At 43.1% G+C, this 27,979-nt stretch overlaps 2 protein-coding genes across 3 annotated transcripts; one reads left to right on the top strand and one right to left on the bottom strand.

Moving 5' to 3' along the window:
* The first annotated feature begins 3,515 nt into the window (after nucleotides 1-3,515).
* Nucleotides 3,516-15,386, top strand: LOC310873589 (myozenin-2-like). 2 transcript variants are annotated; one of them, XM_083786092.1, is made up of 6 exons: nucleotides 3,516-3,651; nucleotides 4,908-5,004; nucleotides 9,120-9,268; nucleotides 10,653-10,821; nucleotides 11,890-12,061; nucleotides 14,689-15,386. In XM_083786092.1, exons 1-6 carry the CDS (start codon nucleotides 3,538-3,540, stop codon nucleotides 14,852-14,854), a joined length of 867 nt encoding a protein of 288 aa, XP_083642218.1. In that variant the 5' UTR covers nucleotides 3,516-3,537; the 3' UTR covers nucleotides 14,855-15,386. The 2 variants fall into 2 exon arrangements, with proteins under 2 accessions (XP_083642218.1, XP_083642219.1); XM_083786093.1 differs by having other exon boundaries at nucleotides 11,890-12,093; nucleotides 14,689-14,816.
* A 1,054-nt stretch (nucleotides 15,387-16,440) lies between these two features.
* On the bottom strand, nucleotides 16,441-26,084 carry rbm22 (RNA binding motif protein 22). Its single transcript, XM_083786091.1, has 11 exons — nucleotides 26,003-26,084; nucleotides 23,556-23,609; nucleotides 23,419-23,448; nucleotides 23,188-23,320; nucleotides 21,672-21,772; nucleotides 21,039-21,211; nucleotides 20,136-20,336; nucleotides 19,529-19,693; nucleotides 18,695-18,783; nucleotides 18,032-18,160; nucleotides 16,441-17,598 (listed from the first exon to the last, which is right to left on the bottom strand). The coding sequence occupies exons 1-11, from the start codon at nucleotides 26,054-26,056 to the stop codon at nucleotides 17,444-17,446; spliced, it is 1,284 nt and encodes a 427-aa protein (XP_083642217.1). The 5' UTR covers nucleotides 26,057-26,084; the 3' UTR covers nucleotides 16,441-17,443.
* Nucleotides 26,085-27,979: the final 1,895 nt, after the last annotated feature.

The following is a 27,979-nucleotide window of genomic DNA, read 5'->3' as shown; positions in this document are numbered from 1 at the left end:
CAGGTTGAGGACCCAGAAGCAGAACAAGCAGGCAGGCAGATAAAGTCCAGTATTTATTAGACAAAGAACACTTAACAGCTTACATGGTGAAGAGGCAACAGCAGGACAAAACAGGCAGGAACCACAGTAACATCAAACCTGGATCTGGCAGAGTGAGAGCAGAATGAGTCCAGTACTGATAGACTACAGGCTGATAGTGAAGCAAACACAGGTGAGTGTCATCAGGCAACTGCAGGCTAATGACAGAATGGACTCAATGGAGACAGGTGTGTAACAGGGGATGAGGTGAGACAAGACAAGGACTGTCTAAAGAGGACGGGACGCGAAGACCGTAAGGGCGCCGCCATGTTGCTCACATGGTGCTCCATGGAAGGAAAGAAACATGCGCAGTTGAGACCAAGGAAGCTGAACGAGGAAGTGTTGGCTGCATAAAGCCCATTGCGCATGTTTCTTTCCTTCCATGGAGCACCATGTGAGCAACATGGCGGCGCCCTTACGGTCTTCGCGTCCCGTCCTCTTTAGACAGTCCTTGGGTGAGACAAGACAGGCAACAACAACTAGGCAAAACAGGAAATTACTAACTAACTAACTAACTAACTAACTAACTAACTAATATATAGTACATAGTTCACAGTAAGATCATGACAACATATTATATACACAATATCAAACAATCCTACCAAAACAGCATAACAATAGAGAGAGTAGATTATGCTCTACCACTATTCATCTATCACTGTACTGTACATCTTTGTCTCTCTTCCACTCTTTGGCACCTTGATCTCTCACTTGCTCCATGTTTTTAAACGTTCTCTCTCAGAGGACAGGAGTCGTCGAGGTGACCTCTTTACGCTCAGTGTAATGACTGAGTGTTGAATGAGTGGATCCGCCAAGAGGTTTCACACAAAGGAAGAAAAGCGTCACACACTGTTATGGGAGAAATGTCTCCCAGTGCGTGACATTCACTTCATTGAATTCTGTGCTTTTTCTTTTCCGTTTTCCATCTGTGTGTGAATTGAATGAAATGAAAGGTGACTTTTGTTGCGTTCATTTATAGGTCATGGTCGTGATTCAGTGGAGCACATGAAGGAGATCTTCTCTGCACCACCCACCTTCATCAACAAGAGGGCGCCCACGCTACAAAATAAGCTAATGCGCAGTCACTTGCCACCTAAATCTAGTTGGCTTCATAAACCTGTCGGCAATTTTCCATGTGGTCACTGTACCCACTGTGACAATATTCCCAAAACAAATACATTCATGGATGTGTACACTAACCATATATACAAAATGAATCATTTTGCAAACTGTAACACAACCTACATTGTTTATCGCCTCGAATGTCCCTGTGGTCGTTTCTATATAGGCAGAACCAAACGCAGATTCAAAGACAGGCTGGGAGAACATAAAACGGCTATTCGCACAAACAACCCAAACTACCCGATGGCTGTTCACTATCAGGAAAAAGGGCATGGGAGCCCCTCCTCTCTGAAAGCTACAGCAATAGAAGCTATTCAAAGCGACATCAGAGGTGGTGACAAACTTAACAAACTGCTCCAAAGAGAAACATATTGGATAGTTACTCTAAAAGCCACAACGTTTCCTGGCCTTAATGATGAAGTTGATTTCCTGCCTTTCCTCTGATGATCCTGCATTTATATATTTATACTTTGAGATGTGGGTTACTATCTAAATGTAAATATTTACTTTACATTTTATTTTTCCCTCTGTTTTTCCCATTTATTGTCTTTTTCTTTTCACTTGGTGCTGGTCACTTTGGGTGCTTTGTTATTATCTTTTGATTTATTGAACATCTTTGATGTATAATCAACATGATATATATATATACAACACAATAATGTAACTTAAATAATTCATATGACAATGAAATAATATTGATGTAATGCTATGATTGAGTCACACCCACCACCTGGCTGTATTTAAGGGTGACTAATCAGCCAAGCTGACAGATAGACCCTGACGAAGACCTTCTGGTCGAAACGCGTTGGTCCTGTTATTTATTTGCCTTGCCCATCTCCAAATAAATTATTTAATATTTCACCAAAGACGGAGTGCCTTGGATTCTTTTCTTTTCAAGTCTGCAATTCACATTTTTGACAAGCAGTACTACTTGGAGGAAGGATACCTTTTGTCTCAGTGGAGCACATGTTTCCTTTCAAAGTGAAGAGCTTGTGTTTTTGGTACTACTGACAATACAGCAGCACAGAACAGCCTGGAAGAGGTACAAAGGTACAAATGGAACACCTAGCCTGGACTTTGACCTTCAACTGGACGCAGAACCTCTGACTTCACTTTGACTTCTGCTCCAATGTCACTGTTTGTTAGTGAGAAATGTGCATGTGCGTGTGTGTGTGTGTGTGTGTGTGTGTGTGTGTGACTGACTGACTGACATGACTGTGTGTGTGTGTGTGTGTGTGTGTGTGTGTGTGTGTGTGTGTGTGTGTGTGTGTGTGTGTGACTGTGTGTGTGTGTGTGTGTGTGTGTGTGTGTGTGCGCGTGCGTGCGTGTGTGTGTGCGCGCGTGTGTGTGTGTTTACATGCATATTTGTGGACAAATGTTGGACATGAAACCAGTTGATTGGGCGTGCATGGACATGTCAACATGGTATTAAAATTGGTGTTCTGAGGTTGTTGGGATTGGATTGGATTGGATTGGAGTGTGTTTGTTTGTGTGTGTGTGTGTGTGTGTGTGTGTGTGTGTGTGTGTGTGTGTGTGTGTGCGTGTGTGTCAGAGTGTGCGTGCGTGCCTGTCAGTTTGTGGGCAGAGCTTCACTTCAGCGACAGCATCTGAGGGCTCAGTGTCACATTGCGCACATGCACACACACACACACACACACACACACACACACACACACACACACACACACACACACACACACACACACACACACACACACACACGCGCAATGTGTATCACATTTTTATGATCACCCACACTGGGGGTCAGGGATGTAAATCTTTATATAAGTCCCTTCCCCCCCCCCCCCCCCCCCCTCCACTTCATCCAACCCCCCACGTCATTACATCCATCCTTCTCTTACTGCTGCTAAAATAACCAATGGTGGATAAAGTACTCAATCTTTTCACTTAAGTAAAAGTATCGATACTACAATATAGAAATACTCAGCTGTTGCAAGTAAAAGTCGGGAATAAAACATTTAGCCTACTTGAGTAAAAGTACTAAAGTATTGGCATCAAAATGTACTTAAAGTATTGTGAGCCTGTAGATCGGCTATTTTCCAATGGCCAAAATGTATATTTAGACAAAATAACTCGTAACTAAAGTTTTAAATAATTGCAAAAGCTTTGTTGCAATAATTGCGAGTAAAAGTACAATATTTGCCTCTGAAATGTTCTGGAGACGAAGTAAAAGTATTGGAAATTGTAAAGTGTAAAGTACTGTACAAATTAACCTCAAATGTGTACTTAAGTACAGCACTTGAGTAAATGTACTTTCCCACCACTGAAAATAACCCAGTGATCTTGAAGCCCAGGCATCCTGCATGGCGTTGCTGGATGGTTAAACTCGCCCATCCTATTTCTGAGTTCTGTTACTGCGTGGCCCGGGGCAGCATCCTGCAGTCCAGTCCAGCTCTGCTTCCTGTCCGTAATACACACAATCAGCAGCAGGTAAGTCGGGTTCTGCTCAGGTTCTGTTCAGAGTCGGGTTCTGCTTGACGTTTCTTCCAGCTAAAAAGGGGGAGTTTTTCGTTCCCACTGTCGCAAAATTGCTTGCTCTAGCTGGGACAGGTTGGGATCTCTGTCGGTTCTCTGCTCTACGTGTCTTAAGTGTCTTGAGACAACTTGTTGTGATTTGACACTTTAATAAAGATGCAATTGAATTGAAGGTTGCTTGACTTATCTACGGGTGTAGATTATCTGCTGATGCTGTCTGTGACATAGCTATAGTATGTTAACAAAGTTGTGTTGTGTTGGAAGTTGGATGGGTTCATACATATATAGCTACCGTAGTATAAGAAATCCTAGAAAGATGAGTTGATGAGTTGACTGTCTGCTTGCTACATTGTGGTTGAGGTGTGAAATATGAAATGACACGTACTCTGCATGCCCCTAAATCAAAATGTAAACAAACGTGGGTGGGTCTGCCAAAAGAAAATCTAAACAGACACTGGAGAGTGTTGTGCGATCATAAATACATTGAAGCTAAATATGATTCTGAACTTGTTTTTCCTCGCTTTAACGACACGCTAATTGCTGTCAGTTATTCATACTCTCCCTTAAAGGTAGTGTAAGTGATTTTATTTTAGTTAAAATAAGTGTTAAAAAGCTCCATAGTGATAGTACTCATTGCTATAGTCTCCATGTCTCTCCAGCTTTTTATTTGAACAGAAAATGCATTTTCAAAAAATAAATCCCACGATTTTTGTAACCCCTTTTTTTCACCCATTGTCAATTGTCTAATGTAATCTTGGGCGCTACACTGCCTCTGGCAACCTGGGGAGAGAAACGGTCCAACGGACCTTCAATGCATGAAACGTCCAAGCCACTTCTTCTCACCTGACGGGGCAGTTTCCCCAGTTGGACGTAGAGCGTAGAGACTGGAAGGAACATGTTATTCCAACCAGTTCCTTTGCCCTCCATCAGTCTTTAGAGACTGCATTAGATTACTACATATTTTTTGTGAGGGTATCTATCAGCCCCTGGGCGACATACTGGGAGAACATGCAAACTCCACACAGCAAGGTCCTTTCGCCAACCCCCACCTAGGGTATGGGCACTGATGACGCAGAGGAGAGAACACAGCGCCCACAGTGTCCCCATAGCAGGAATCGAACCCAGGACCTTCTAGCTGTGAGGCGACATGAATACTAATATATTAATAAATGTGTGTTCCTCGTCCGCGTGCATGGTCTGCTTCTTTTCAGAGGAAGGCGATGATGACGATGGTGTATTCCGGGCAGGAGGACCTGGCCAAGCAGAGGATGCTGCAGGCCAGGGCTCTGTGCAAGGAGGTCAGAGGAGGTATATATATATTTATTGTTTTACACTTTATTATCGTGTCCGGGTAGCTCAGTCAGTAGAGCTCTCGCCTTTGGACCACAGGTTCGTGGGTTCGATCCCGTGGGTTGGACCCAGGCACTGACAACTCAGCGTATGAGTAGCATGGCTTGGGTGAGGCAAGTCGTGCGGGAAGTACTGGGAGCTGATGGTAGGTGTGGTGCTCCACGTCAGCATCCATCTCCCACGGGACTAGCGCATTGTAACAGGGACAGACTCCATCTCCCAGGGGTCTAGCGCATTGTAACGGGGACAGACTCCATCTCCCAGGGGTCTAGCGCATTGTAACGGGGACAGACTCCATCTCCCAGGGGTCTAGCACATTGTAACAGGGACAAACTCCATCTCCCAGGGGTCTAGCACATTGTAACAGGGACAGACTCCATCTCCCAGGGGTCTAGCACATTGTAACAGGGTCAGACTCCATCTCCCAGGGGTCTAGCACATTGTAACAGGGACAAACTCCATCTCCCAGGGGTCTAGCACATTGTAACAGGGACAAACCTCCATCTCCCAGGGGTCTAGCACATTGTAACAGGGACAGACTCCATCTCCCAGGGGTCTAGTGCATTGTAACAGGGACAGACTCCATCTTCCAGGGGTCTAGCACATTGTAACAGGGACAAACTCCATCTCCCAGGGGTCTAGCACATTGTAACAGGGACAGACTCCATCTCCCAGGGGTCTAGCACATTGTAACAGGGACAAACTCCATCTCCCAGGGGTCTAGTGCATTGTAACGGGGACAGACTCCATCTCCCAGGGGTCTAGCACATTGTAACAGGGACAAACTCCATCTCCCAGGGGTCTAGCACATTGTAACAGGGACAGACTCCATCTCCCAGGGGTCTAGTGCATTGTAACAGGGACAGACTCCATCTCCCAGGGGTCTAGCGCATTGTAACGGGCACAGACTCCATCTCCCAGGGGTCTAGCACATTGTAACAGGGACAAACTCCATCTCCCAGGGGTCTAGCGCAGTGTAACAGGGACAGACTCCATCTCCCAGGGGTCTAGTGCATTGTAACAGGGACAGACTCCATCTCCCAGGTGTCTAGCGCAGTGTAACGGGGACAGACTCCATCTCCCAGGGGTCTAGTGCATTGTAACAGGGACAGACTCCATCTCCCAGGGGTCTAGTGCAGTCTAACGGGGACAGACGCCTGCGTGTTACCGGCTGATACCGACAATAAGCCACTCCCGACCTACTTCTTCTTACACTTTATTCATCTGGTTTGGTGACAATAGTAACCCTATTGAAACAGATGAGACACAGGCGGAAAAACATGGACATTAAACACACAATTCATCAATGATGTGATACCCAATTATCCTTATAATTTGACATTCATTACAGTGACATTCAGAACTGTCAGGGCATGGGTGTCAGATGGAACTAATCAAAGGATGCCTGTAGCAGCGGTTCCCAAACTTTGTAGCTCGAGACCCAAAAAATGAAATGTAGACGTTTGCTCGGGACCCAAACTAGTGAAAGTAGCAGATCTACAAGCTCACAGCCTCACAAACACGTTGCTTGTTCTTAAACATTTGTTTTTTAATTTATGGACTTTCTTAGATTTGTCTTTTATTTCTTCTTACTGGAAACATTCTTTTTTTTTTTTTTTTTCATTAACTTTTTTGGAAATGTTTTGAAATAATAATAATTAAAAACTAAATGTAGGAAACAAAAAAAATAAAGGCACCCATACAAATGTGTCTGCGGCCCACAAATGGGTCCCCTATAGGGACACATTACATTACATTACTGAAACTAAATGAGTTCAAACATTTCCTCAGAAACAGTTGGAGTCGTTTGGTTGTTGCCAGCTGAGCTATGAAACCTTCAAACCAAGTTCGATAAACGTAGCTAAATGTGATCCTCATCACCGCTCCCCGAAGGCTGGCACATGCCCCATAATTCCCAGAACACTTACCATACCGTGTCCTACCGACGACAGAGCGTCATCCGTTCTTACGAGCTATAGCTCCCCCTTCCAAAGGTCCTATTTATATTCCCAGTTACGCATGTAACTCTGGACCACAACAGAACACCCAACACCCTCGGACGTCATCTACTAAATGCTATTTCAAGCTCCTCACTGTGTAATGTATTATGCACATTTCATGATGGCTTTAAAGTTGGGATATCGTTTCGGTTGCTCTCAATTGTTTTGTAAAGCTGTTATTTAAAAAGAGAAGCTTGATAATCTCTGAATGCCAAACAAGAACGTCACTGAAAGTAGAGGGACAAGAAGACTTAATATGGGCTCCATCTTGAGCCATCCTCATCCCTTATCCCTAAGTGTATTTGCAATTCTTTGAGCTTTTTGTGAGCTTGTAGATCGGCTATTTGAACTATTTTAAAGGGTTTTTTTAAATAGTAAAAAATGGCAAATTAGTTTTGGGATAAGGGTTAAGATATAGCCCTAAGTGTAGGACTTCTTTATTTCCACTAGTCCACATACAAGCAGTCTTGTCGAAACATAATTTAGTGTAACCTGTAGGCTACTAAAGAAAACTGATGGCCCTTCAACCAACCAAGGCAAGGCCACTGGGCAGCGATGACAACGTCCCCACCAGATTCCTCACAGATGCAGCTGTCTCTATTGCTCCAATAGTGGCCCACAAATATATATCCATCAGTCAGTGTCACGTCCCACAAGATCTCAAGATGGCGAGAGAAATCCCTCTGTATAAAAAAGGAAGCATGGGTGGGACCTGGCAACTACCAGCCCCGTGTCCATCCTTTCCATCTCAAAGGTTATTAGAGAGATTAAATTACGAACAAATCAACAGCTAACTCGACGAGCAGAAACTTCTGTTTGTATTCCAATCTGGTTTCAGAACATCCCCTCCACTGACACGTGCCTACTGCATTTGATCGACTACATCAAGCGCGAGCTAGACTCTGGCAAAAGGCATTCAACACTGCAAATCATTACATTTTACTGGGCAAGCTGAGGGTGATTGGTTTTGATAGTGCATCAATAAACTTGAAGGAAGAGCATCCTCGTCCCTCCCAGTGAACTGCAGGCTTCCCTGAGGAAGCATACTATGGTGTTACTGTTATCCTTTCAAGTGTTTGACTGTACTCTGTTGCTGTTTGCATTTCTGTCAAATAAAAGTATTCAATCAATCAAACCTTTCCAAATATAACTCAGTGTAGCTGGCTTGGCATAGAGGGTATGCGCGCGACATCGTACCTGGAACTTATGCGAGACCGCCCACTGAGTAGCAAAAAACTACTTTCTGGCCTTGACAGCCCATTCATCCAAACAGAAAAGTCCTGTCTGATTGCATTAAACAATGTTAAACTCACCAACATTGCAGCTGTAGGAAAAGCTTGAATTATCCTCTTTCTATCAATAACACAACATTTTGCTACATCCTGCATTATGTGACTTTTAGAAACAGGTGGTACGCAGGACGGTTGAGTGATTTCCAACGAGCGCTTCCAAACTCTATTAGAGTATTTTAATCCGTGAGGAAACTGAATGTCATGCAGTGTAATCTTAAGAAGTCAGAGGAAATTAAGTTTCACCGTTCAATATGCTCACTAGAGAGCAGTGGTTCCCAAACTTCTTCGTGTCAAGGACCCCCAAATTGACACTAATTAGCCCTGCGGACCCCCATTTGAAAAGGTATGCCAGGGACCCCCATAAGAGAAGATTGTTACGTAGCAGTGATTCTCAACCTGTTTAATTTCAAGGACCTCCAGGTTTGACATGCATTAGTCTACAGACCCCCATTCAATGACATTTCTATCTCTGGGACCCCCAATTTATATTGTAAAATCAATGTTAATTTAACTCTGAGAGTGTACAAGTGGAACCAAATGGACCCTGGTGATAGGGGCAGGTATAAATAAGATTTATCTTCTTCCTGCTCCTTTTCTTTTCTGCTATGGAATATGTAAAAAAATAAGTACAAAGTAAAATGAATATATTCATGTAAACCCTAACTTGTACACTCAGAGTTACAGACCCATAAGCGTCCATTTGGTTCCAAACAATCATTTAGCTGGGGACCCCCTGACCACTGCAGTAGAGAACATCAATGTATGTGTTGTGTTGTATCAGGTATTCTGGACCTCGGGAAGAAGGTCAGTACTCCACGGGACACCATGATGGAGGAGCTGAATCTCCAGTCAAACCGAGGCTCGCGTATGTTCCAGCAGCGACTGAAGAGGGTGGAGCAGTTCACCGTGGAGAACACAGTCAACAACCAGGTAAAAACCAAACCTTCAGCCATCATCACAGCATCACCATCGCAACCAATAGAGGGTATGCGTGTGATATCATCGTACCTGGAATTTATGCGGGAACACCCACTGAGTGGAAAAAAACTACTTTCTGGCCTTGACAGCCCATTCATCCAAACAGAAAAATCCTGTCTGATTGCATTAAACAATGTTAAACTCACCAACATTGCAGCTGTACGAAAACCTTGAATTATCCTCTTTCTATCTGCAATTTTTTTGTTTCATAACAATCCACCATAGAAACGTTATGAGCTACTAAATGTCAGAGTTTAGAAGTGCTTGTTTGTTTTCAATAACACGACATTTTGCTGCCTCCTGCATTATGTGACATTTAGAAACAGGTGGTATGCAGGACGGTTGAGTGATTTCAAACGAGCGCTTCCAAACTACAACACTCCATGCTGCTCAATGTTTTGACACTCAGTCTAGATGAGGGGGCGTGTCCTGATGGGAAAATCATGCATGTGCATACTCTCTATTTGGCCCTATACACACCCAAACACGTGAACCTGTCCTCCTCCTGATGTGTTGCATATTAGCAGCTTTAAGTGTCCTGTATTGTGAAAGGACCGTGACTGACAGCCAACGAAATACATTTTACGCCGCCGTTTTTGAGCGATGCACACCGCTCCAATGACTGGTCGCGTGTGTCCCTATGTCCCAGGCTATCTCCCCATGTAGTCTGTCTGTTTGGGGTATGAAGTTGAACAGCTGCAATACCGCTGGGTGACCTAAAGTGGCACTGTTGAGCAGCCTAAAGGGCCTTTCACACTGAGCACTATAACTATAACAATAAAAGTATAACTAACAATAAAAAAGTACCGTACAGTACAGAGTACAGTACAGTAACTATAACAATAAAAGTATAGTTGCACTGCTCAGTTTGCACAGGTGTGATTTTTCTGTCAAAGCATGAGAGCCGAGATGAGCTAAACAAAGTGTTTTACTAAACTTATTGCACATCTGCAATGTGTGGAGGATGATGGGTGTATTATTATCATCTTGGTTGAAAGAACAACATCTGAACACAGTCACAGTGGCAAACACTCAGACAATATATCTGACGCCATTATTAAACCCATATAGCATATGGGTTTAATTTCATAGCAGCGGGCATGGAGAATCGGCCATTCATTTTTCCCCAGAGAGATTTACACCGGTTTTATGGTCGTGATTCACCAGGATCCTGGATGTCTTGATTGTATAGCTAATGAAAAAAATGTATATCAATATTTTTTGTAAATCTCTGTGGGAAAGATTAATGGTCGAATTTTCAGTGGAACCAGAAAGCCACGCCCACTGCTATGCCCTATACAATAATGTGCTCCCCTCACCTTATGCCCTCTCCCAGGTATTTCCAGAAGCCATTCCGAATCCGTCCCCCCAGTACATCCCGGTCCCAGAACCACAGGGAGACGGAAGGGAGAACCAAGCGTTCTCCATCCCTGGTAAGCACAGCCTGGTCATGAACCTGCAGAAGTCTGTCGCCAAGAAGGGAAGTCCTCAAACCATCGCTCCAGGTAAACAATCTGTGGTACAAAGAGGGAATTAAGGGTATGCCTCTAGAATTGTTCACGGCAAAGCTGACGCTTAATTATTGGCAATGCAAAGCTGATGCTTGGCAATGCAAAGCTGATGCTTGGCAATGCACACTGCCTGTAGCCTGCAAACGTTTGTAAAATGCTTGAGCGTTGTTTTTTTTTGGCAGTGGTGAAAAACGTACACATTTTCTACTTAAGTAAAAGTATCAATACTGTGATATAGAAATACTCCGTTACAAGTAAAATTCTGGAATTCAAAATGTACTGAAAGTACGAAAAGTAGTACTCATTGTGCATAATGTTTGAAAATAGCAGATCTGCTTGTAGATCTGCTATTTTCAAAATACATTTGAAAACTTTATGACTTGGTACATTTTGATGCCAATATTTTTGTACTTTTACAGTACATTTTGAATTCTGGACTTTTACTTGCTTTATTTCTACATGTAAAGTAGAAACCCAAAAGCAGAGCCAAACACAGGAACCAAGTTAAGGTATTTATTCACAATAAGGGAATGGGAAGGTTTTATAAAACAAACTGAAATGAATGCTGAGAAGAGCAGGCAGGGCAGGCGGCAGACAGACAACAAGCAGGCGGATGAACAGGAGAGCTGGGTTCTGGAGGAGAGAAGAGCTTGAGTTGCAGGAAACACACAGGAGCAAAACACTAGGAATACTAGGAACTAAGACTTGGAATACTACTAGGCCTACTATAACTTCACTACTAGGACGTAAACACTGGTTTAGAGACAAGCTACTACCACGAAAGGTTGTACAATGATCTGGCAATGAGTGAAGTGAAGACCAGGGTTTAAATACTGTCAGGGCTGATGAGTTGATGGCTGGCAGGTGGATCAATTGAGTGCAGACAGGTGTGCCAAGGCTGGAAGCTAGGAGGAAAGCCGACGCCCACACACAGCCACAGTATGGCAACACAGAGCCACATACTGTGACACTACATTGCTGTATTGATACTTATTAAACTAAAAAATGGGAGTACTTTTTCCACCACTGTGGGTGACATTCAACATTCATTTTTTTTGCCAGGGTATTCTGGCCCACTGAAGCACATTCCTCATGAGAAGTTCAACATGACAATCATCCCCAAGTTGTACTGTTCCCCTTGGAAGGAAGCTATGGGAAATGAGCTGGTCATCAGCAGCCAACTGCCTGAGCCCCCACAAATACTTCCTCCTGAAAACTACAGGTGTTTCAACAGGTAACTCCTGAAAACTACAGGTGTTTCAACAGGTATGAGCTGAAAACTACAGGTGTTTCAACAGGTATGAGCCCCCGCAAAGACTTCCTCCTGAAAACTATAGGCCTACAGATAAAAAGCAAGAACCAAATAAAACGTTGATGCGTTTATTTGACCAATGGTTCTTTTTTACACCTTGTTGTTTGGTAGGACAGGAGTCACGTTAGAACCGTGTCTTCACGGCTCTACTTTACACTTTATGTATTTTCTCGACAGCTCTGACCATGTGCTTAGCATGTTAGTCACGTGTTGGCCAGGTGACCAGGGGTCATCAACATGCTGGCTTGTGGTAGACATTTTTGTCAAAAAAAATGCCCCGGACAGGACATGTGGCAAAATGGGTGGACAATAATATTACCAGAAACACATACTGTAAAAGCCAGTCCAGAATGACAATAAAAGGTCGGGAACCAAATGGAACCGTAGTAGTACACTCTCAGAGTCCTTACAAATAAAATATTTGAGAACCAATATAGTACCATACACTATAGTACTAATACTTTATAGACTTGACATTCAGTAATTGGGTCTCATGATCAAAATAAGAACATTATAATGGTCAAATAAATAATAAAGTCAGAGATTTGACAGGAACAATTAAGGCCAATTCTTTGCCACGGACAAAATGTGTCTGTGTACAGACATATTGATGACCCCTGCAGGCGAGCACTCGTAGAAAAACATCCCTCCGCTGATGCCAGTGGTCCATTTGACGGTTAAAGACACCTGATATCCTGATGCCAGTGGTCCATTTGACGGTTAAAGACACCTGATATCCTGATGCCAGTGGTCCCTTTGACGGTTAAAGACACCTGATATCCTGCTATCAGGGCCCCGCAGGGCGATCCTCAACACTTACTTTGAAGCTCATTCAGCACAGCTTTTTTTAGAGATCATGCAACTTCAAAAACACAGTGGCACCACGTGACCACTAGCTTCATGTCACTTAAAAGTGATTCCTTGGCTCCGTCTCCATGTTTCCACTGCCTCTTAGCTGGCTCACACCTCCTTGGGTTCTGGTTGTCTGAAAGGCTATTTTAAACCCTGGCTCTAGAAAGATGATCCACTGGGGGGGGGGGGTTCCACGTGCCTCTCGGCCCTCTCAAGAAAGATTGTGCAACAAAGGGGAATCTTCTTTCCTATGACACACAAGGCATTGCGTCACATACATGAGCCAGGGATGTTTTGTGCGTATGAGATTTGTAAGAGTTAGGGGTGAGGCGTAGAAGAAGGCAAAGAGCACACATAACGTAATTAGGTCACTGTCAATCATGCTATAGATGCCAGATCGTCAGTAAGAGTATACCTCTCATGGATGGATCCATTTACCCTCTGGAAGAACATTATGACATTATGAAGTCATAATTAAATCTGTGCCTACGCACTGATGGTCAGACAAAACCATATATGTCAAATAGGAGATAAGCTCACCATGCTCTCCAGTGTCCAGTGGGAGTTCATCTGAAGCTTCAGTGGTCAGTCCATCCCATTAACAGGAGCTTAAGTTGAGCCAGATTCATTAGATTTTATGAATGACTGGGTATCAGGTATTGTATAAAAGCTGACCCCTTTTTAGAGCATAGAGAGCATCTGATACTTTATCACGTCATAAACACATCTCTAGTACTGTATTGGTCATATCGGTATCGGCGAATATGCCAGTCTAACCACAGATCCGACACAGGGGTAAGGGCAGGTAAATAAAATGGTGGGGCAGTTTGTTTCGTTTTGTTTTTGTTTTTGGCTGTGGGACCCAGCCTTTCGTCCAATCAGGATAGAGAGTCAAAAACGAAACCTAAGGTTTTTTGACCCCCAGGGGTTAACTGGGGACAGGGAGGAACTCCTTATATGGCCAGCACACTCTATAGTAGGGAGGATTATCACAACAAAACAAAAAAATAAGTGATATTTGAATTAAGTGAAATCACTGAATATACCTTTAACAACATGAGATAAAATAAGTAATTTTCTTTTCTTTTTTTTTATAAATATTATTCTCTGGTATCGGTATTCGGTATTGGTATCAGCTAAGGGCCGATTCATACTCCTATTTTACCGCTGTAGTACCGAAATTATTTCCGATTTCGGCTCGTCAGAAATTTTCAGTAGCACCGAAGAGCCGACTTTAGGATGGTATCCACCCCCCCCCCCCCCCCCCCCCCCCGAACTTCAAATGACGTCACATTGTAGGCTCTACAGAGCCGAACCGACTTTTATTCGGCTCTAAAATAGGAGTATGAATCGCTTAACTAACTAATTGTGGATCGGGAACGAAAAAAGTATATCGGGACATCCCTAATAAACACAATCACGTTCAAAGTTAAAATAAGGGCCCAGGCGGTGGCGTAACCGTCTGGGCACCCGACTGGTAATCCAGTCGCAGTGTGCCGCGGGTTCGACTCCCGAGCCCGACACGGCCTTTAGTGCATGTCATCCCCCCATCTCTCTCCCGTTTCCTGTCAGCCTACTGTCTGTCCCTTCAAAAACCAATAAAAAGGCGTAAGCCGCAAAACAATATCTTAAAAACATTAAAGTAAATAAGATCATTTAAAGTTTGAAACAAGTCTTTTGTCCTCTCTCGGTCTCAGATCTGCGATGCCATTCGGGGGTCCGATGGCCAGTAAGAGAGTCAACCCGCCAGCGGTCAATCTCGAGGCCTTGCAGGTCCAACTTCCTCCCGGCATGACTGAGGACCACTTTGCCCAGCGGCCCTGCTTCAACAGAGCACCAAAGGGATGGGGCAAGAGCTACTGACCTGTGTCTGAGAGAAGGTTTGATCCTCCACCTCGACGTGATCTTTGCCTGACTCCAGGCAACAACAACAAAAAAGACTGACAATGCTGACTTTAGCTTGATCTTCTCATCCATCCTCTTTTCATGTGGTCTTGTCTGAGTGGACACTTTTAAACATGTTTTGTAATTGAAGGTCAACTACGACGGTGGGGTCAAATGAAGACATTAGAGACGTCCAACAGCACATTGTCAAGGCTGAGCGGACATTCTGGAAGATCCAATAATACCATGCATCACTGAGACCTTAAATAACCTCTGTTGTCTCCCTCTCCAACAGAGTTAATTCAGGGGTGCCAACATTGGACTGTGAGAATCCCTTAAGCAGGGGTTCTGGGGGTCCTCCCCCAGAAACAAGAGAAGCTGTAATTTCCTGTGTTCTGGTGAATTTGGGGGTTTTGCTACTTTTATCAGGCTTGCTTTACTACTACTAGCATTGGGAAATGATGGGCTAATTCAGCAATTAAAATGCAAAACGTTGGGCTACAGAAATTGATTTGATTTCCGATTGATTTCTTGAATTCATTATTTAAGTGGACATCTCTGTATGATTGCATGCACTGCCCAGACCCATCAAGCAGGGGATCTGGGGATCCTCCCCCAGAAACTTGAACATAGATGTAAGTTCCTGTGGTCTGGTGAATTTTGATACCAAATCCAGGAGCAAGCCAGGAGATGTGGTGAGAATCTAGGAGTGTTGGCAGCCCTGAGTTAATTACGTCCAAATTCTACAATAAATGGTGGTTCTTCGCTGCTTCTAGTAGAACAGTGCACCATCTGCTTTATGTCATTGTTAACCCATTCTGACCTCAGATCAGATTCATACGAGGTTTCCGCCGGACACACACTGGTCTGATTAAACCCATTCTGACCTGAGATCAGATTCTAAAAATGTCAGTCGTTCTTCGATTTTTCAGAAAATAGCAGACCTACAAGCTCGTATCGCGCCACTCGGTGGCGCGATATGAGCTTGTAGATCTGCTATTTTTCAATAGCTAAAGCATAACATGATGCTGACACCAAAATGGGTGCCCGTTCAGAATGGGTTAAGTATGTGTCTAGTTATACCATGCAGAATTAGATACATTTGCTGGTTGCTTGATCACAATGTTTTGATTGACCACTAATGCCAACAATGTCATGATTAGACAGCATATTGTAGATAGATGCTACGTTGGACTTTGATGTTTATCTGGTATCCGAATGTAGTTACTTTTTAGCACTTTGTATTCTATACTTACTGATTTTGCACTTGTTAAGATGTATAACTTGTCTGGATAGTGTCTGCTAGTAAAGTGATTGTCGTACTAGTCACCATATCTGAATGGAACAGTAGGGCCTGCTCCAATCACTGGATGTGCTAGTTGCAGTATTGTATTGACATACTTTACCATACAGAGTAATTAAAACCTTTTATTCGTTCAAAGTATTGGATTGTAGCTTCTCACAAGCTCATACCGTCAGATCTCTCTGCATTATACTTGCATCTCGATCCAAGACTCTGTTCATAGTTTGTAGTAAAATACATGATTTATAAATATGAAGTGGTATAATGTATGACAAGATGGGAGTTTTAATGAGAAAACAAAATTGACATTATACAAAGAAAAAACTTACAATAAAAGCAAACAGCCTTCGGTGGAATATTAACATTTCATTTAAAAAAAGAAAAGTGTAATTGTAAATCAATGTCTTAAAAGGACCCCTGGCTAATAAGACAAATACAAAAACATTATAGCCTCTAGAACTAAACATACCTTAAATATTTTATTTCTTTCATAAATAGAGAATCTTTCAGGAACTTCTGCTGTCAACAGGTTGATGTCATGACTGTCCATGTGTGGTCCAGCCCTATGGAATATATGGAATGCACATGCTAATAAAACTCATTTAAAATATTGATTTGATGCTCATATTAACCTTTTATTAGCATATGCATTCCATAGGGCTAGACCATAATATGGGCATATGACATCATCAACTTGTGACAGGAGCAGCTCCTATTGAGTGAAAGAAATTAAATATTTAAGGTGTTTTTATTTTAGTTGTAGAGGGCAAGTATAATGTTTTAACTATGGCATATCTGACTTATTAGCCAGGGATCCTTTTAACATAATCGCACAACGACAAACACGTTCTATCTAAACTAAAGTATGCACTGTCATCTTGGTGAAGCATTTACAATTGCACCAAGTATGGGAGCCCGTTTCAAAACCCATAGGAATCATCTTAATTGAACGCCTGACCACATGAACCAGACAGTGGACGTATGGTCTGGGTATGTTTAGCTGGGCCATCGTCTGTTTCCAGATATAGCTGGTGCTTGTTCGGTCCCTTCTGCACACAGCAGGAACAAGTAGCACAGATCTAATTTAACCTTTTCAAACGGCAATTGTGTTGCTTATGCAATGCATTTCTATCAAATATATCATGGGTTTTTAACCCCATCCACAACTCAAGACTGAATTGAGGAACGGCACCTCACTTTGACATCGGTGAGGCCAAGAAGTACAGGAATGACATTAACATCACAGTGTAATTTCACCCTGGCCACTAGTCGCCATGTCGTTGGCCATGTGAGGCGTGCGCGCCCATGCGCTGGGGGTCCTGGGAGGGGTAGTGGATGTGACCGGGAGGTCTCAGACCCATGGGAGGAGGCATAGGGGGGGCCATTGGACCCATGTGGTGGAACATCGGAGGGCCGAAACCTGCGAGGTGATACAAAAGAGATTGAGATTGTTGCAGTCAAACTTTACAAGTCAAAAGATGAACACGTCGTCGGCTCTGCCTTAACTGAATTCCAAAACACATGTAGATAAAGCGGGGTGTTGCACGCTTATACGACACACCAAAAGGTCTGACATGCGGAAATCACCCGTCGCTACCGACATGCGTTGGTCCGACATGTCTTAGGTCGTGCTTGTGGTTAGGGGTAGGTTGTCTGTCTAATGATTGTCAGACTGTTAGTATGTCGTAACTAATGCCTGTGCTCAGACAGACGGGTCAATTATCCTTACTGAGAATGTTTATTCCAAAGAAAGAAATGGGACAAAACCTTCAAAGGTATTTTACAATGAATAATTCATGCAGAGCGAGGGGGCTGGACATGTGAAAGTTATTAAATCCTATAAGTGTACCAACCAGGAGGAGGGGGGTTGATCCCAGGGGGAGGGGGCAGAGCGATGTTCAGGATCTGAGGAGAGGTACCAGGGTCAAGGTTGAAGTAGTTGGTAGGAGTCTCTTCATCCATAGCTGGTGGTGGAGGTAGAGCTGTGGGAGAAGCAAAGACAAGAGGATAAATAGTGTGTGAAGTCGGTACCAAAAGTGCCAATAGCTACTAAACCCTTATGAATGATTGAGACCTGGAACACCTATTCGTTGTTATACCTTTCGATCCGGGAACACCTTTGTGTAACATTAGCTGTTGCTATAGCAAAAAGTAAATTTATATATTTAATTAAAAACCGTAGGTCAGAATTTAGAAGGCTTTTTTTTAAATACATTTGTAGAGAGAAAGACACATAACTATATTTAACAAACATATTTAAAATCTATGTCCATCTTGGTTTCCGTTTATGGCAAATTTTCATGGTTCAAGATTCTTCTGCATCGTTTATATTTATTCACCAGGGCCAATGCACATTGGTGGCATGTATGATGTAACTATTTAAGTTTGTGATATAAGCAAATGATGTAGACACCAAATGCCAACATGCCTGTTCAAATCATTCCATGATTCATTCAAACGCATACATGGCACTAACCCACTGACACACATGAGCCGGTCGGTCACGGTGCACTCACCTCCAGGCAGTCCAGGAACCGGGTCAAGTCTGGTGCCCATTTCACTGACCCCTTCCTTAATGGCTTCCTTGCCCCTGGCTGCCTGAGACCTAGACAGAGAAAATGAGAAAATAAGCGAGTCGAACACTTTATATATAGAGAGGGTATGCACATGCTTAAAGTAAGTGGCAAAGTTGGGTTTAATGTCATTTAACACTTTAAAGGATTTAATCCATGGTTCCACCACTCTTAATACACTAAACCCGCCATTTGTTTAATTCGCTGTTTTCTTTAGAATTAAAAAGAAAGAGCGGATTTGTCGCGGACCTGGTGACGAGGCCGTTGCGTTATGACAAAACCGGAAATCAAGCTATGCTTTGGTTGCTAGGCCTTCTGGGAAAATGAGCTCAATGCAAGTGAACGGGGGGTTTGTTTGGACTACAACATGCTGTTCTTGTTTCGCATCGTAATGGCGGCATGTTTTTCTCTTCAACAACCACCCATGGGACTATTTACCTTTGGGCGTATGCTCCAAAGGTAATAGATCGATCCCGGCAGCGTTGGATATTGGATTAAATAGCGGGGAACACGGGTTACGCAGTAGAACTGTTTTAATACAATCAGATAGGACTTTTCCGTTTGGATTTATGGGCTGTCAAGGCCAGAAAGTATTCGTTTGTCACTCGGTAGTCCCGCATAACATCCGGGTACGATGATGATGCCACGCACGCATACCCATATATGGATGTCACATTTGACAGGCGGTGTATGACATGCAATAGAGCGGGCGGGGAGGTTTGATTCCACCGCCAACAACAAGCAACGTTCATAGATGTAGCGCAGTCAGTCACTCACCTGCCCCATTTGACAGTGAGCCTCCGGCCATTGATGATGAGCTTGTTGAAGGACTTCTCCGCAGCGCTCTCAGCAGCCTGTCGCGTGGCAAACTGGATGAAAGCACACTGCTGTCTCTGGACTATGGTGATGGTGCGAATCTCCCCAAACTGGTAGAAATGGTTCCTGCAAAACAGCAATGAAATCAAATGTTATACCCATTTTCACCCGCGGTGGGGGAATACTGTACCATGATGCCCGGGCCGTGGAAGTGACGGGTATGAATCATTTTCCATGATATCACATTCCAACTCTGACAGATTTCATTCATTCTTTAGCCGAGCTTATCGCCCTTAGGCAGTGTTTTAATTCTACTTCCAACTACCTTTTTATAATTCTTCGTACGGCCATGTCTCTGGATAAAAATCACACAACACTGTTAGCTGGCCAGCTTAACAAAACAAACAGATGATTGTAGCATTGAGTTACTATAGCAACACCACAGGCCTGTTCACACCGACAGTAATGGGCTGTCGGCCCCCTCAGTGCCACGTTAGAATATATTATGATTCAAATCTATGAGCGATAGAATTCTGTTATGGGCATGAAAAGATCAAAAAGAACATACTTGAGGTCTGCGTCTGTAACGGTGTCTCCCAGCCCTCCGATGTAGAGGGTGCTGATGGTCTTGTCCTCTGGTGGGTCTAAACGAGGCATGGTGGAGGCTCTCTTCAGCAGCTTGTCAGCCACCGGGTCGTTGATGCCATAATAACGGTCCTTGATGTTCTGGTCAGCCAGCGGATCGTCTGGATCTGTGGGCTTCTCGTGCCTGTATGAAGGAGTTTGTGCAAAAGAGAAACCAAGTTATACTAAATAAATACATACTGTAGTGTGTGTTAACGCCGCTCTACATACACGTTGTGAGCTTGAAGATTGGGGGGGGGGGGGGGGGGGGGGAGGTTTAGGGATAAGGGTTAAGGAAAGATAGGTATAGTGGTATAGTATAGATATTAGTGACACAACAGCACCACCAAGAATTATCTTTAAGACACTACAACAACTACTCCTTTGTTAACTTTAACTACTATTTTAAACTTTAGCTGTTGAAAAACAGCAGATCTTACAAGCTCATAGTAAAATGTGCACAGATGTATAATTCAGTCAATGTCTGTCTGTCTGAATGTGTGTCTGTCAGTGACTGCTGTGTTCACACAGGCATTGACCATAATAATATGGAGGGCGTAACGACGTCGATTTCACACATTAATGATTAATAATGAATTTATTAGTGAATTACAATTTCTTCGATTTCACACATTAATGATTAATAATGAATTTATTAGTGAATTAAAAATGCGAAAACAGGGCCACAAGGGGGGGGGGCAATATCTCACAACGGGTAAGGGCTAGTACATACAAATCTGGGGGTTCGTCGACATGAAATCGTTTGAGCACCACCAACATAGGATTTTCAGAAAACGGCTAGGATTTTAGAATCAGCCTCAGGTCTTGATGGGTTAAAATCACCCACCTGTAGGGGCACTCCTCTCCTCTCTTGCACTCTCCCTTCACCCAGAATGAGCAGATGTGTGGCCGGTTCCTCTTGTAGTAGGGCGTGGTGCGGGCCAGTTTCAACAACATGTCACTGGAGCTGGGCGCCTTGCCCAGCAGACCCACCGGCCTCGTCCCGTCAGAGCCGGCTATCTGAGAACCACAAAATGACGAGCTTTAGGTGGGAAGCCCCAATATTATGAAAAGCATACGAGATATAACTGTGTAGCCTGTCAGATTGTCGACTAAAACAATGCAAAGAATGTTCCGTCAACTACCTTTTTTCACTGAGGAAGAAAAAAACGCTATGATGACTAAAACTATGACTAAATATATTGACAATTCCGTCAAATATGCTTGGTTGCATGCTGAAAATAGCACAATGCTGCGCCGCGTTGTGAGCTTGTAAATCAGCTATTTTCAGCATGCACCCAAGTCTAAAATCAGCCATCAAGGCCTGCCAAAACATATTTTTATGATCAACTGTAGTAAATCAACTGTAGAACACTAGAGAATACCAAAGAATTTCAGATGACTCAAATGTGACTAAAACTAAATTGTATTAAAAAAAGACTAAGGACTCAAACTAAATCAAAACGTGCTAGACACATACCTCCCTCTCCATGTTCTGTGTGTAGTACTCCTTGTTCACGTCCGACTTGGGAACGTCGTCCTTGACATTGAGCCCAGTGTCTCGCACCTGGATGGGTAAACCTACGGCACCACAAAATGGTTGAAAGAAAGGGCTTTTCGGTTATCAGCGTCCACATTACAATAGGGTGGCCCACCCACACACTTTTTCCAATGAATAACTTCCTGAACCCATTTTGGGCGGGAACCCCCTTTTGGTGTTTTAAACATGTTATAATTTAGCTATTGAAAAATAGCAGATCTACAAGCTCGTAGCGCGCCACCAAGTGGCGCGCTACGAGCTTGTAGGTCTGCTATTTTTGAAGAACGACTGACATAGAAACATAGCATTTTCAAACAGACATGTTTATAATCTGATCTCAGGTCAAAATGGGTTAACCCAATTTCCAAGCCTGGCCTATATAACATATATCATTCTGCGCAATAATGAGTCTCTTGGCCCAGGCCGTAGCGTAACGGTCTGGGCACCGGACTGGTAATCCAGTCGCAGTGTGCCGCGGGTTCGACTCCCGGACCCGACACGGCCTTTACTGCATGTCATCCCCCCATCTCTCTCCCGTTTCCTGTCAGCCTACTGTCTGTCCCTTCAAAAATCAATAAAAGGCGTAAGCCGCAAAAAAATATCTTAAAAAAAAAAAAAAAAAATGAGTCTCTTACTCATATGTGCAATGCCCAAAGACAGGCAGCGTAGCAAGTAGCAACAATAATAAAGCATAGAATAAAGAATGCTATAATTCCAGTCCAAATGTTGTGCCAGATGATTTGCTACACACCACCTATCCTAGGGCAAAGGCAGGATCACGCTGCAGCACGTTGTGAGCTTGTAAATGTTATTTTTGTCACGTACTGTCTGGTACACACACATTAGGCAGCGATCACGCTGCCCGTTTGGCGAATAACGACTTACATATTCTGTGTTTATTTATGTTATACATGTTTTGGGACGTTTTTTATTAACAAAATCAATAGCCAAAATCAAATGCATAGCCATTTCCATTACCCTTGGGAAATTCCAGGACTGTAAAATGTTTTTTTTTCTAAAATTCAAAATAGTTTTAGGAATTTCATGAGCATGGGAACCCTGAAACATGCAAGGACAGGACCAGTGGTGTTTTGGTCATAGCCTGAGCCATAGAGTATAGACAGAGTTACACAAACTCCGTTCACTTCATGGGGCCAGTCCAATGGCGGCTCTTCTACATAGACTTCTAGTGGTTTGTCCCTAATTGAAGGCTTCAAATAGGGTCACCCGGAAGTTTACGGAATGCATTGGAGTCTATGGGCTCGCACGAGTACATGAACCATGTGACCAGGCACGTGACACACCAGAAACCTTGAACCCTGAGGCTGTTTTCTGCCCCCTCAATATCGCAACACCTTCCATTAGATGGCTCTGGTCATAGCACAGAATCCTGCGTCTATTTATACACCCGTTATAACATTTATATCACGACACTATGTAGGCGCAAGAGACTCACCATATTCCAGGTCAAGCAAGCATGTCTGGCAGACGTTCTTCATCTTACTGCAGGTCTGGCAAACCTCTGTCTTCTTGAAACGCATGCGAGTTCCAGGACACCAGCGGAACACAGTGAACGGACGAGCACATATCTGGGGGGGAGGAGACACGGGCAAAATAATTACATCGAAAAAACAACATCTTTACTGTAATTCAAGCTCATTTATGGCACTGAACTGTAGCAACATACCTTGCATTCTTTCCCATACTTCTCCTTGGTCTGTGAAAAACATAAAATCAAAATGAGTGAACCCTTATTCAGAATAATGTAGTTTCCTGAAAAATAGAACAGTGATTTGAAAGAAATAAAGGTTGATGCTTATTTACCATACGGATGTAGGGATTTTCTCCTAAACATGTCTGGCACAGAATAGGAAAGTCCTGAAAAGGGAAGAAATATAAAGTCACTCTCTAAACACGTCAACATTCAGTGCTCAACAAGACATTTTTGTGGCACATTACCTTTAGTAAACAGAAAATACATCAGGTGCGACACCAATTAGATTCATTCAGGAGAGAGAACACATTTATCAATATATTCTTTTCTTTCTTTCATCAACACTTAGAATTTCACTTGTTCATCCAGTTTAATGTATGAGTTATCTATCACAATTGGACAATATGACTCCTATCTTGCCATCTGTTGGCAGATGCAATTTCAGTGCCAGTTCTGAATCCGACTGGAACGTTGCCATCTTCTATTCCACACACCTCATCAGACACCAGCGGAGGCCTAAATATAATCGCCTCTTTGGCAGGGGGAGCTGTGATTGCAAAGCTGATTGCAAAGCTAGTCTAGGGTTTCAGAGTGAACAGTGAACACCCAATGTCTTGCTCAAAACAAATATTAACAGAAGACCCGTATCACATTACTCAACTTACAGCAAATAACACGTTGTACGGTTTGTGCCCTGATTGTACGGCTGTACAGCCTGTAATTAAGACAAGAGAGACCCTACGGCTGTGCCGTTTGTAAATAAGCCAAGAGAAACCCTATGAGTGGCTTGTTTGTGGAAGCTTCTACATTTTCTTTCCTGCCTTGACCATTTATACCATTATATTGTGTTTATGCAAAGCATTTTACATAGATTACATTAACCCATTCACACACCGATGCTGGAGGAAACCAAGCTGCAAGGCACCAACCTGCACATCAGGAGCAGTTAGGGGTTCAGTGTCTTGCTCAAGGACACTTCGACAGGGGGAACCCCGGGATCGAACTGGGAACCTCACGGTTTTCCCCATCCTGTTGTTCTACCGGCTACTCTACCCCTGAGCCAATGCCGCACTGCATCAAATAAACTCCCAAGTTCACAGGAATCATACAGATTTCAGCCGTAAGTTTAATCAATCTTGAATGACATGTCATCAAGACTTCAGTCAGTATGTATGATCTCAAGTTGTGACCCATCATCAGCTTAAAGCAGGGCCGACGTTAATCCATTTAGGCCTGACCTCAATTTTCTGAAATAAATATTTTCACGATGTTCAGTTTGTTCACAATGTTTGTCTACTGGCTGTTCGTTTTAACTGTCAGTTGCTGGCAAAGGCAATCTTTAATATCAATGTTTCGGATTGTTTCCATAGGAAATCAATTAAAATGTATGCATTATTTGTTCTACAGCATGAAAGCTGAAACATAATGTATGACGTACTGTATTGCCATGCTTTTTGTTCTTGGTTAATGTAAATCGCTCTGGATTAAGAGCATCTGCTAAATGCCTAAATTGTATAATAAAAGTAAAGTATTTCCCTTTCCAATAATGTCTCTTTTATCCTGCACATGCCTACATTAATGGATGTGTATATTCTAATCGTTTCATGACTTGACTGTTACAGTGGTTCTCAACTGGGTAAATGGTACATTTATAGAGCGCCTTTATCCAAGGCGCTTTACATAGAGATTGTGCATTACATTCACCCATTCACACACCGATGGCGGCGGAAACCATGCAAGGTACCAACCATCACATCAGGAGAAATTAGGGGTTCAGTGTCTGTCTTGCTCAAGGACACTTGGACAGTGACTCTGGGGGAGCCCGGGTTCGAACTAGCAACCTTGAGGTTACCATCCAATGATCCAGCCAGCCACTCTAACCCCGAGCCACCGCCGCTGGGGTCCCGGCGATAGCCGGGCGGGCCCAGGCCTGTACTATACCAAGCTAAATTAATAATATATAGTTAATTATTACATAAACTATTCAACATAAAAGAATGATCCGAGTTTCCCCCACAATCTACAGTATTGTACACAGTGACTGTATCTTGGACAAAATAACAAGACCATATCATGTCTCAAAGTTAAAATGTTTTGAGGAGAATCGAGATTCACATTTGGGCAAGAATCGTGCAGCACTAATAAGACTCTACTACAACTACTGGGTCCTGGTTTCGCCGGTTCAACAAACGGCTAGCTCTGGTAACTACTGGCTAGCTAGCTAGCCACAGTATTGTCAGGTTTATATCAGACTCTATTGACAGACTTGGACCCGAAGCATCATTCTTTTTTGCCTTTGCCTAAATAACATCAGTTATTTTCCATTACACGCATAAACAATCTAACTAATAGCTCACTCCGGCCTACTTCAATCAACATTAACAACCCACGCTTCCGCTAGCCGTAGCTAATGCTACTCTGGCTAACGAAAACAAAACAGTAAAGAAAGCGTAAACCCAACCAGCTAGTAATTATCGTTTGGTTAGTTAGTCTATTATTAATCTTAACGGACACGTCGGACTCTATGTTGTAATTTAATTTCAAAGTTGAAACATACCGCGTCTTCCCAGTTCTGTCTGTTGTATGTGTTAGCTCCCAGGGACGTCGCCATTTTGGACAAAAAGTGTGTGTGTGTAATTATTTTTGGTCCACTCCTCCTCTCAAGAGATCAACCCAAAATGCATCGCGGCGGAGACTCGCGAGCTGCAAGGAAGGAAGTCACGTTTCACCGTTAGATGTCGCTGTAGCCTGTTGGGGGGGGAGAATTCACTTATTTTCTATTTATTGACAGAAAATAATATATAAAATCAGGACCAAAGCTAGAAAAAGAAATAGCTTAAAAATAGAAAATAAATAAATAAATACAAATCAAATAATTGTTTTCAAAGCATTATTATAGTCTTTTTTTTAACTGTTCCATACCAAACTATATAGGTACAAACATCAAAACCAGAAAAGTCTGTTATTATAATATTGCCTAAAAACTCGAGATGTGGTTTGGATGTGTCAGAGTCAGACAGCAGATGTTTGTCACATTTGGGCTACACCACAGATTTTGGATGACTAGACTTGAGAGGCCTCTGCCGCCTACTGTAGGCCTATATACTATTCATGTAAAAAAGACAGTCGAATTCATACAGCATGTAGGTTTTGGCTGACAGACAGCCCATGTTTTATTTTCATCAAAAGGTATCTAATAAAGCAACTAGGGAGCAGTGTGTGTGTGTGTGTGTGTGTGTGTGTGTGTGTGTGTGTGTGTGTGTGGGGCTGTGCACTGCTGCTTGCTTCAGTTGCTTGCTTGCATGCCACTACTGTGTGGTGGCCTGCCCTGAGTCCACTTACAGTTTAACGATCCACCTGTTCATGGAATCTTTGCTGTGGAAAACACTAATTAGTGGGGTGACGGTGACGGGTGTTTGGGATTACGGATCAGTAGTAATGGCAGCATAAGCCCCTGATGTTTATTTAAGGGTTGAGATGAGACGCCGTTGTTGTTGCATCTGACTGAGATTAGTAGATCCATCCAGGCCTGAGCTGTCATTTGATGTTTTAAAGCTACCTGGAACAAAACTATAACATGCTATGAATGATGCTCATGCTGCTATCTGTTGTTTGAGAGGAAAACTTTCTATGTTGCTTTGATGTCAAATCAAAGAAAACTAATAAATGTGTTTTCAAGGGCCCAAACGTTCTGTTGTTCTGTCCAAATGTATTTCTTTCTTCTGTCATTCAATGGTGGATTTGTAAACTTACATTTCGTCCATTTTTGGGGGGAAGATTGAGATAGGACTACTGGTCTTTTTAAAGTCCCACACTGTTCTGCACACTATAGAGAGTGCATGGGGTCAATGCCGTGTGTGTGTGTGTGTGTGTGTGTGTGTGTGTGTGTGTGTGTGTGTGTGTGTGTGTGTGTGTGTGCGCACACACACGCGTTTGTGTATGGGGGCCCTGTGGGCCTACTTGTAGCACTATTCTTCTGAGGGCCAAATGTCCAGTAGAATTTGAAAAATCGACATTATGAGGACAATTTCCCTGTTCTCTTAAGAAAAATGGGTGTTTTATGGTTAAAAACGATTCTTAGAATTAGGTTTACAATTAGGACGATATTCAGGTTGGGGTTAGGGTTTTCAAATTTGCGCACCGGTGTCATGCACCAAAAATAGAAGCTTGGCCTAGGGTTAAAAATGTAATTCATCCTAAATGTTGATGTCCTCAAGTATAGTAATACGATCCTGAACGAGGCCAGTGTGTGTGTGTGTGTGTGTGTGTGTGTGTGTGTGCGCGCGCATGTGTCTGTGTGTGTGTGCGCACATCCGTGTGTGCGTGCATTCAGTGCAGTTTTTATATCTGCTCATCAGATGACATCACATATTGATCTAATTCTCCAATGGCTACACTAGTGCATTAAAAAGATGTCCGCATCATCTAAGTCAGGCCATCTCCTCTCTCTCTCTCTCTGTGTGTGTGTGTGTGTGTGTGTGTGTGTGTGTGTGTGTGTGTGTGTGTGTGTGTGAGCATCAAAGTCAGACTATAG

Source organism: Protomyctophum parallelum (genome assembly GCF_964188405.1).
Source record: "Protomyctophum parallelum genome assembly, chromosome: 16".
Taxonomy (NCBI): domain Eukaryota; kingdom Metazoa; phylum Chordata; class Actinopteri; order Myctophiformes; family Myctophidae; genus Protomyctophum; species Protomyctophum parallelum.
This window is presented reverse-complemented; position numbering and strand designations above follow the sequence as displayed.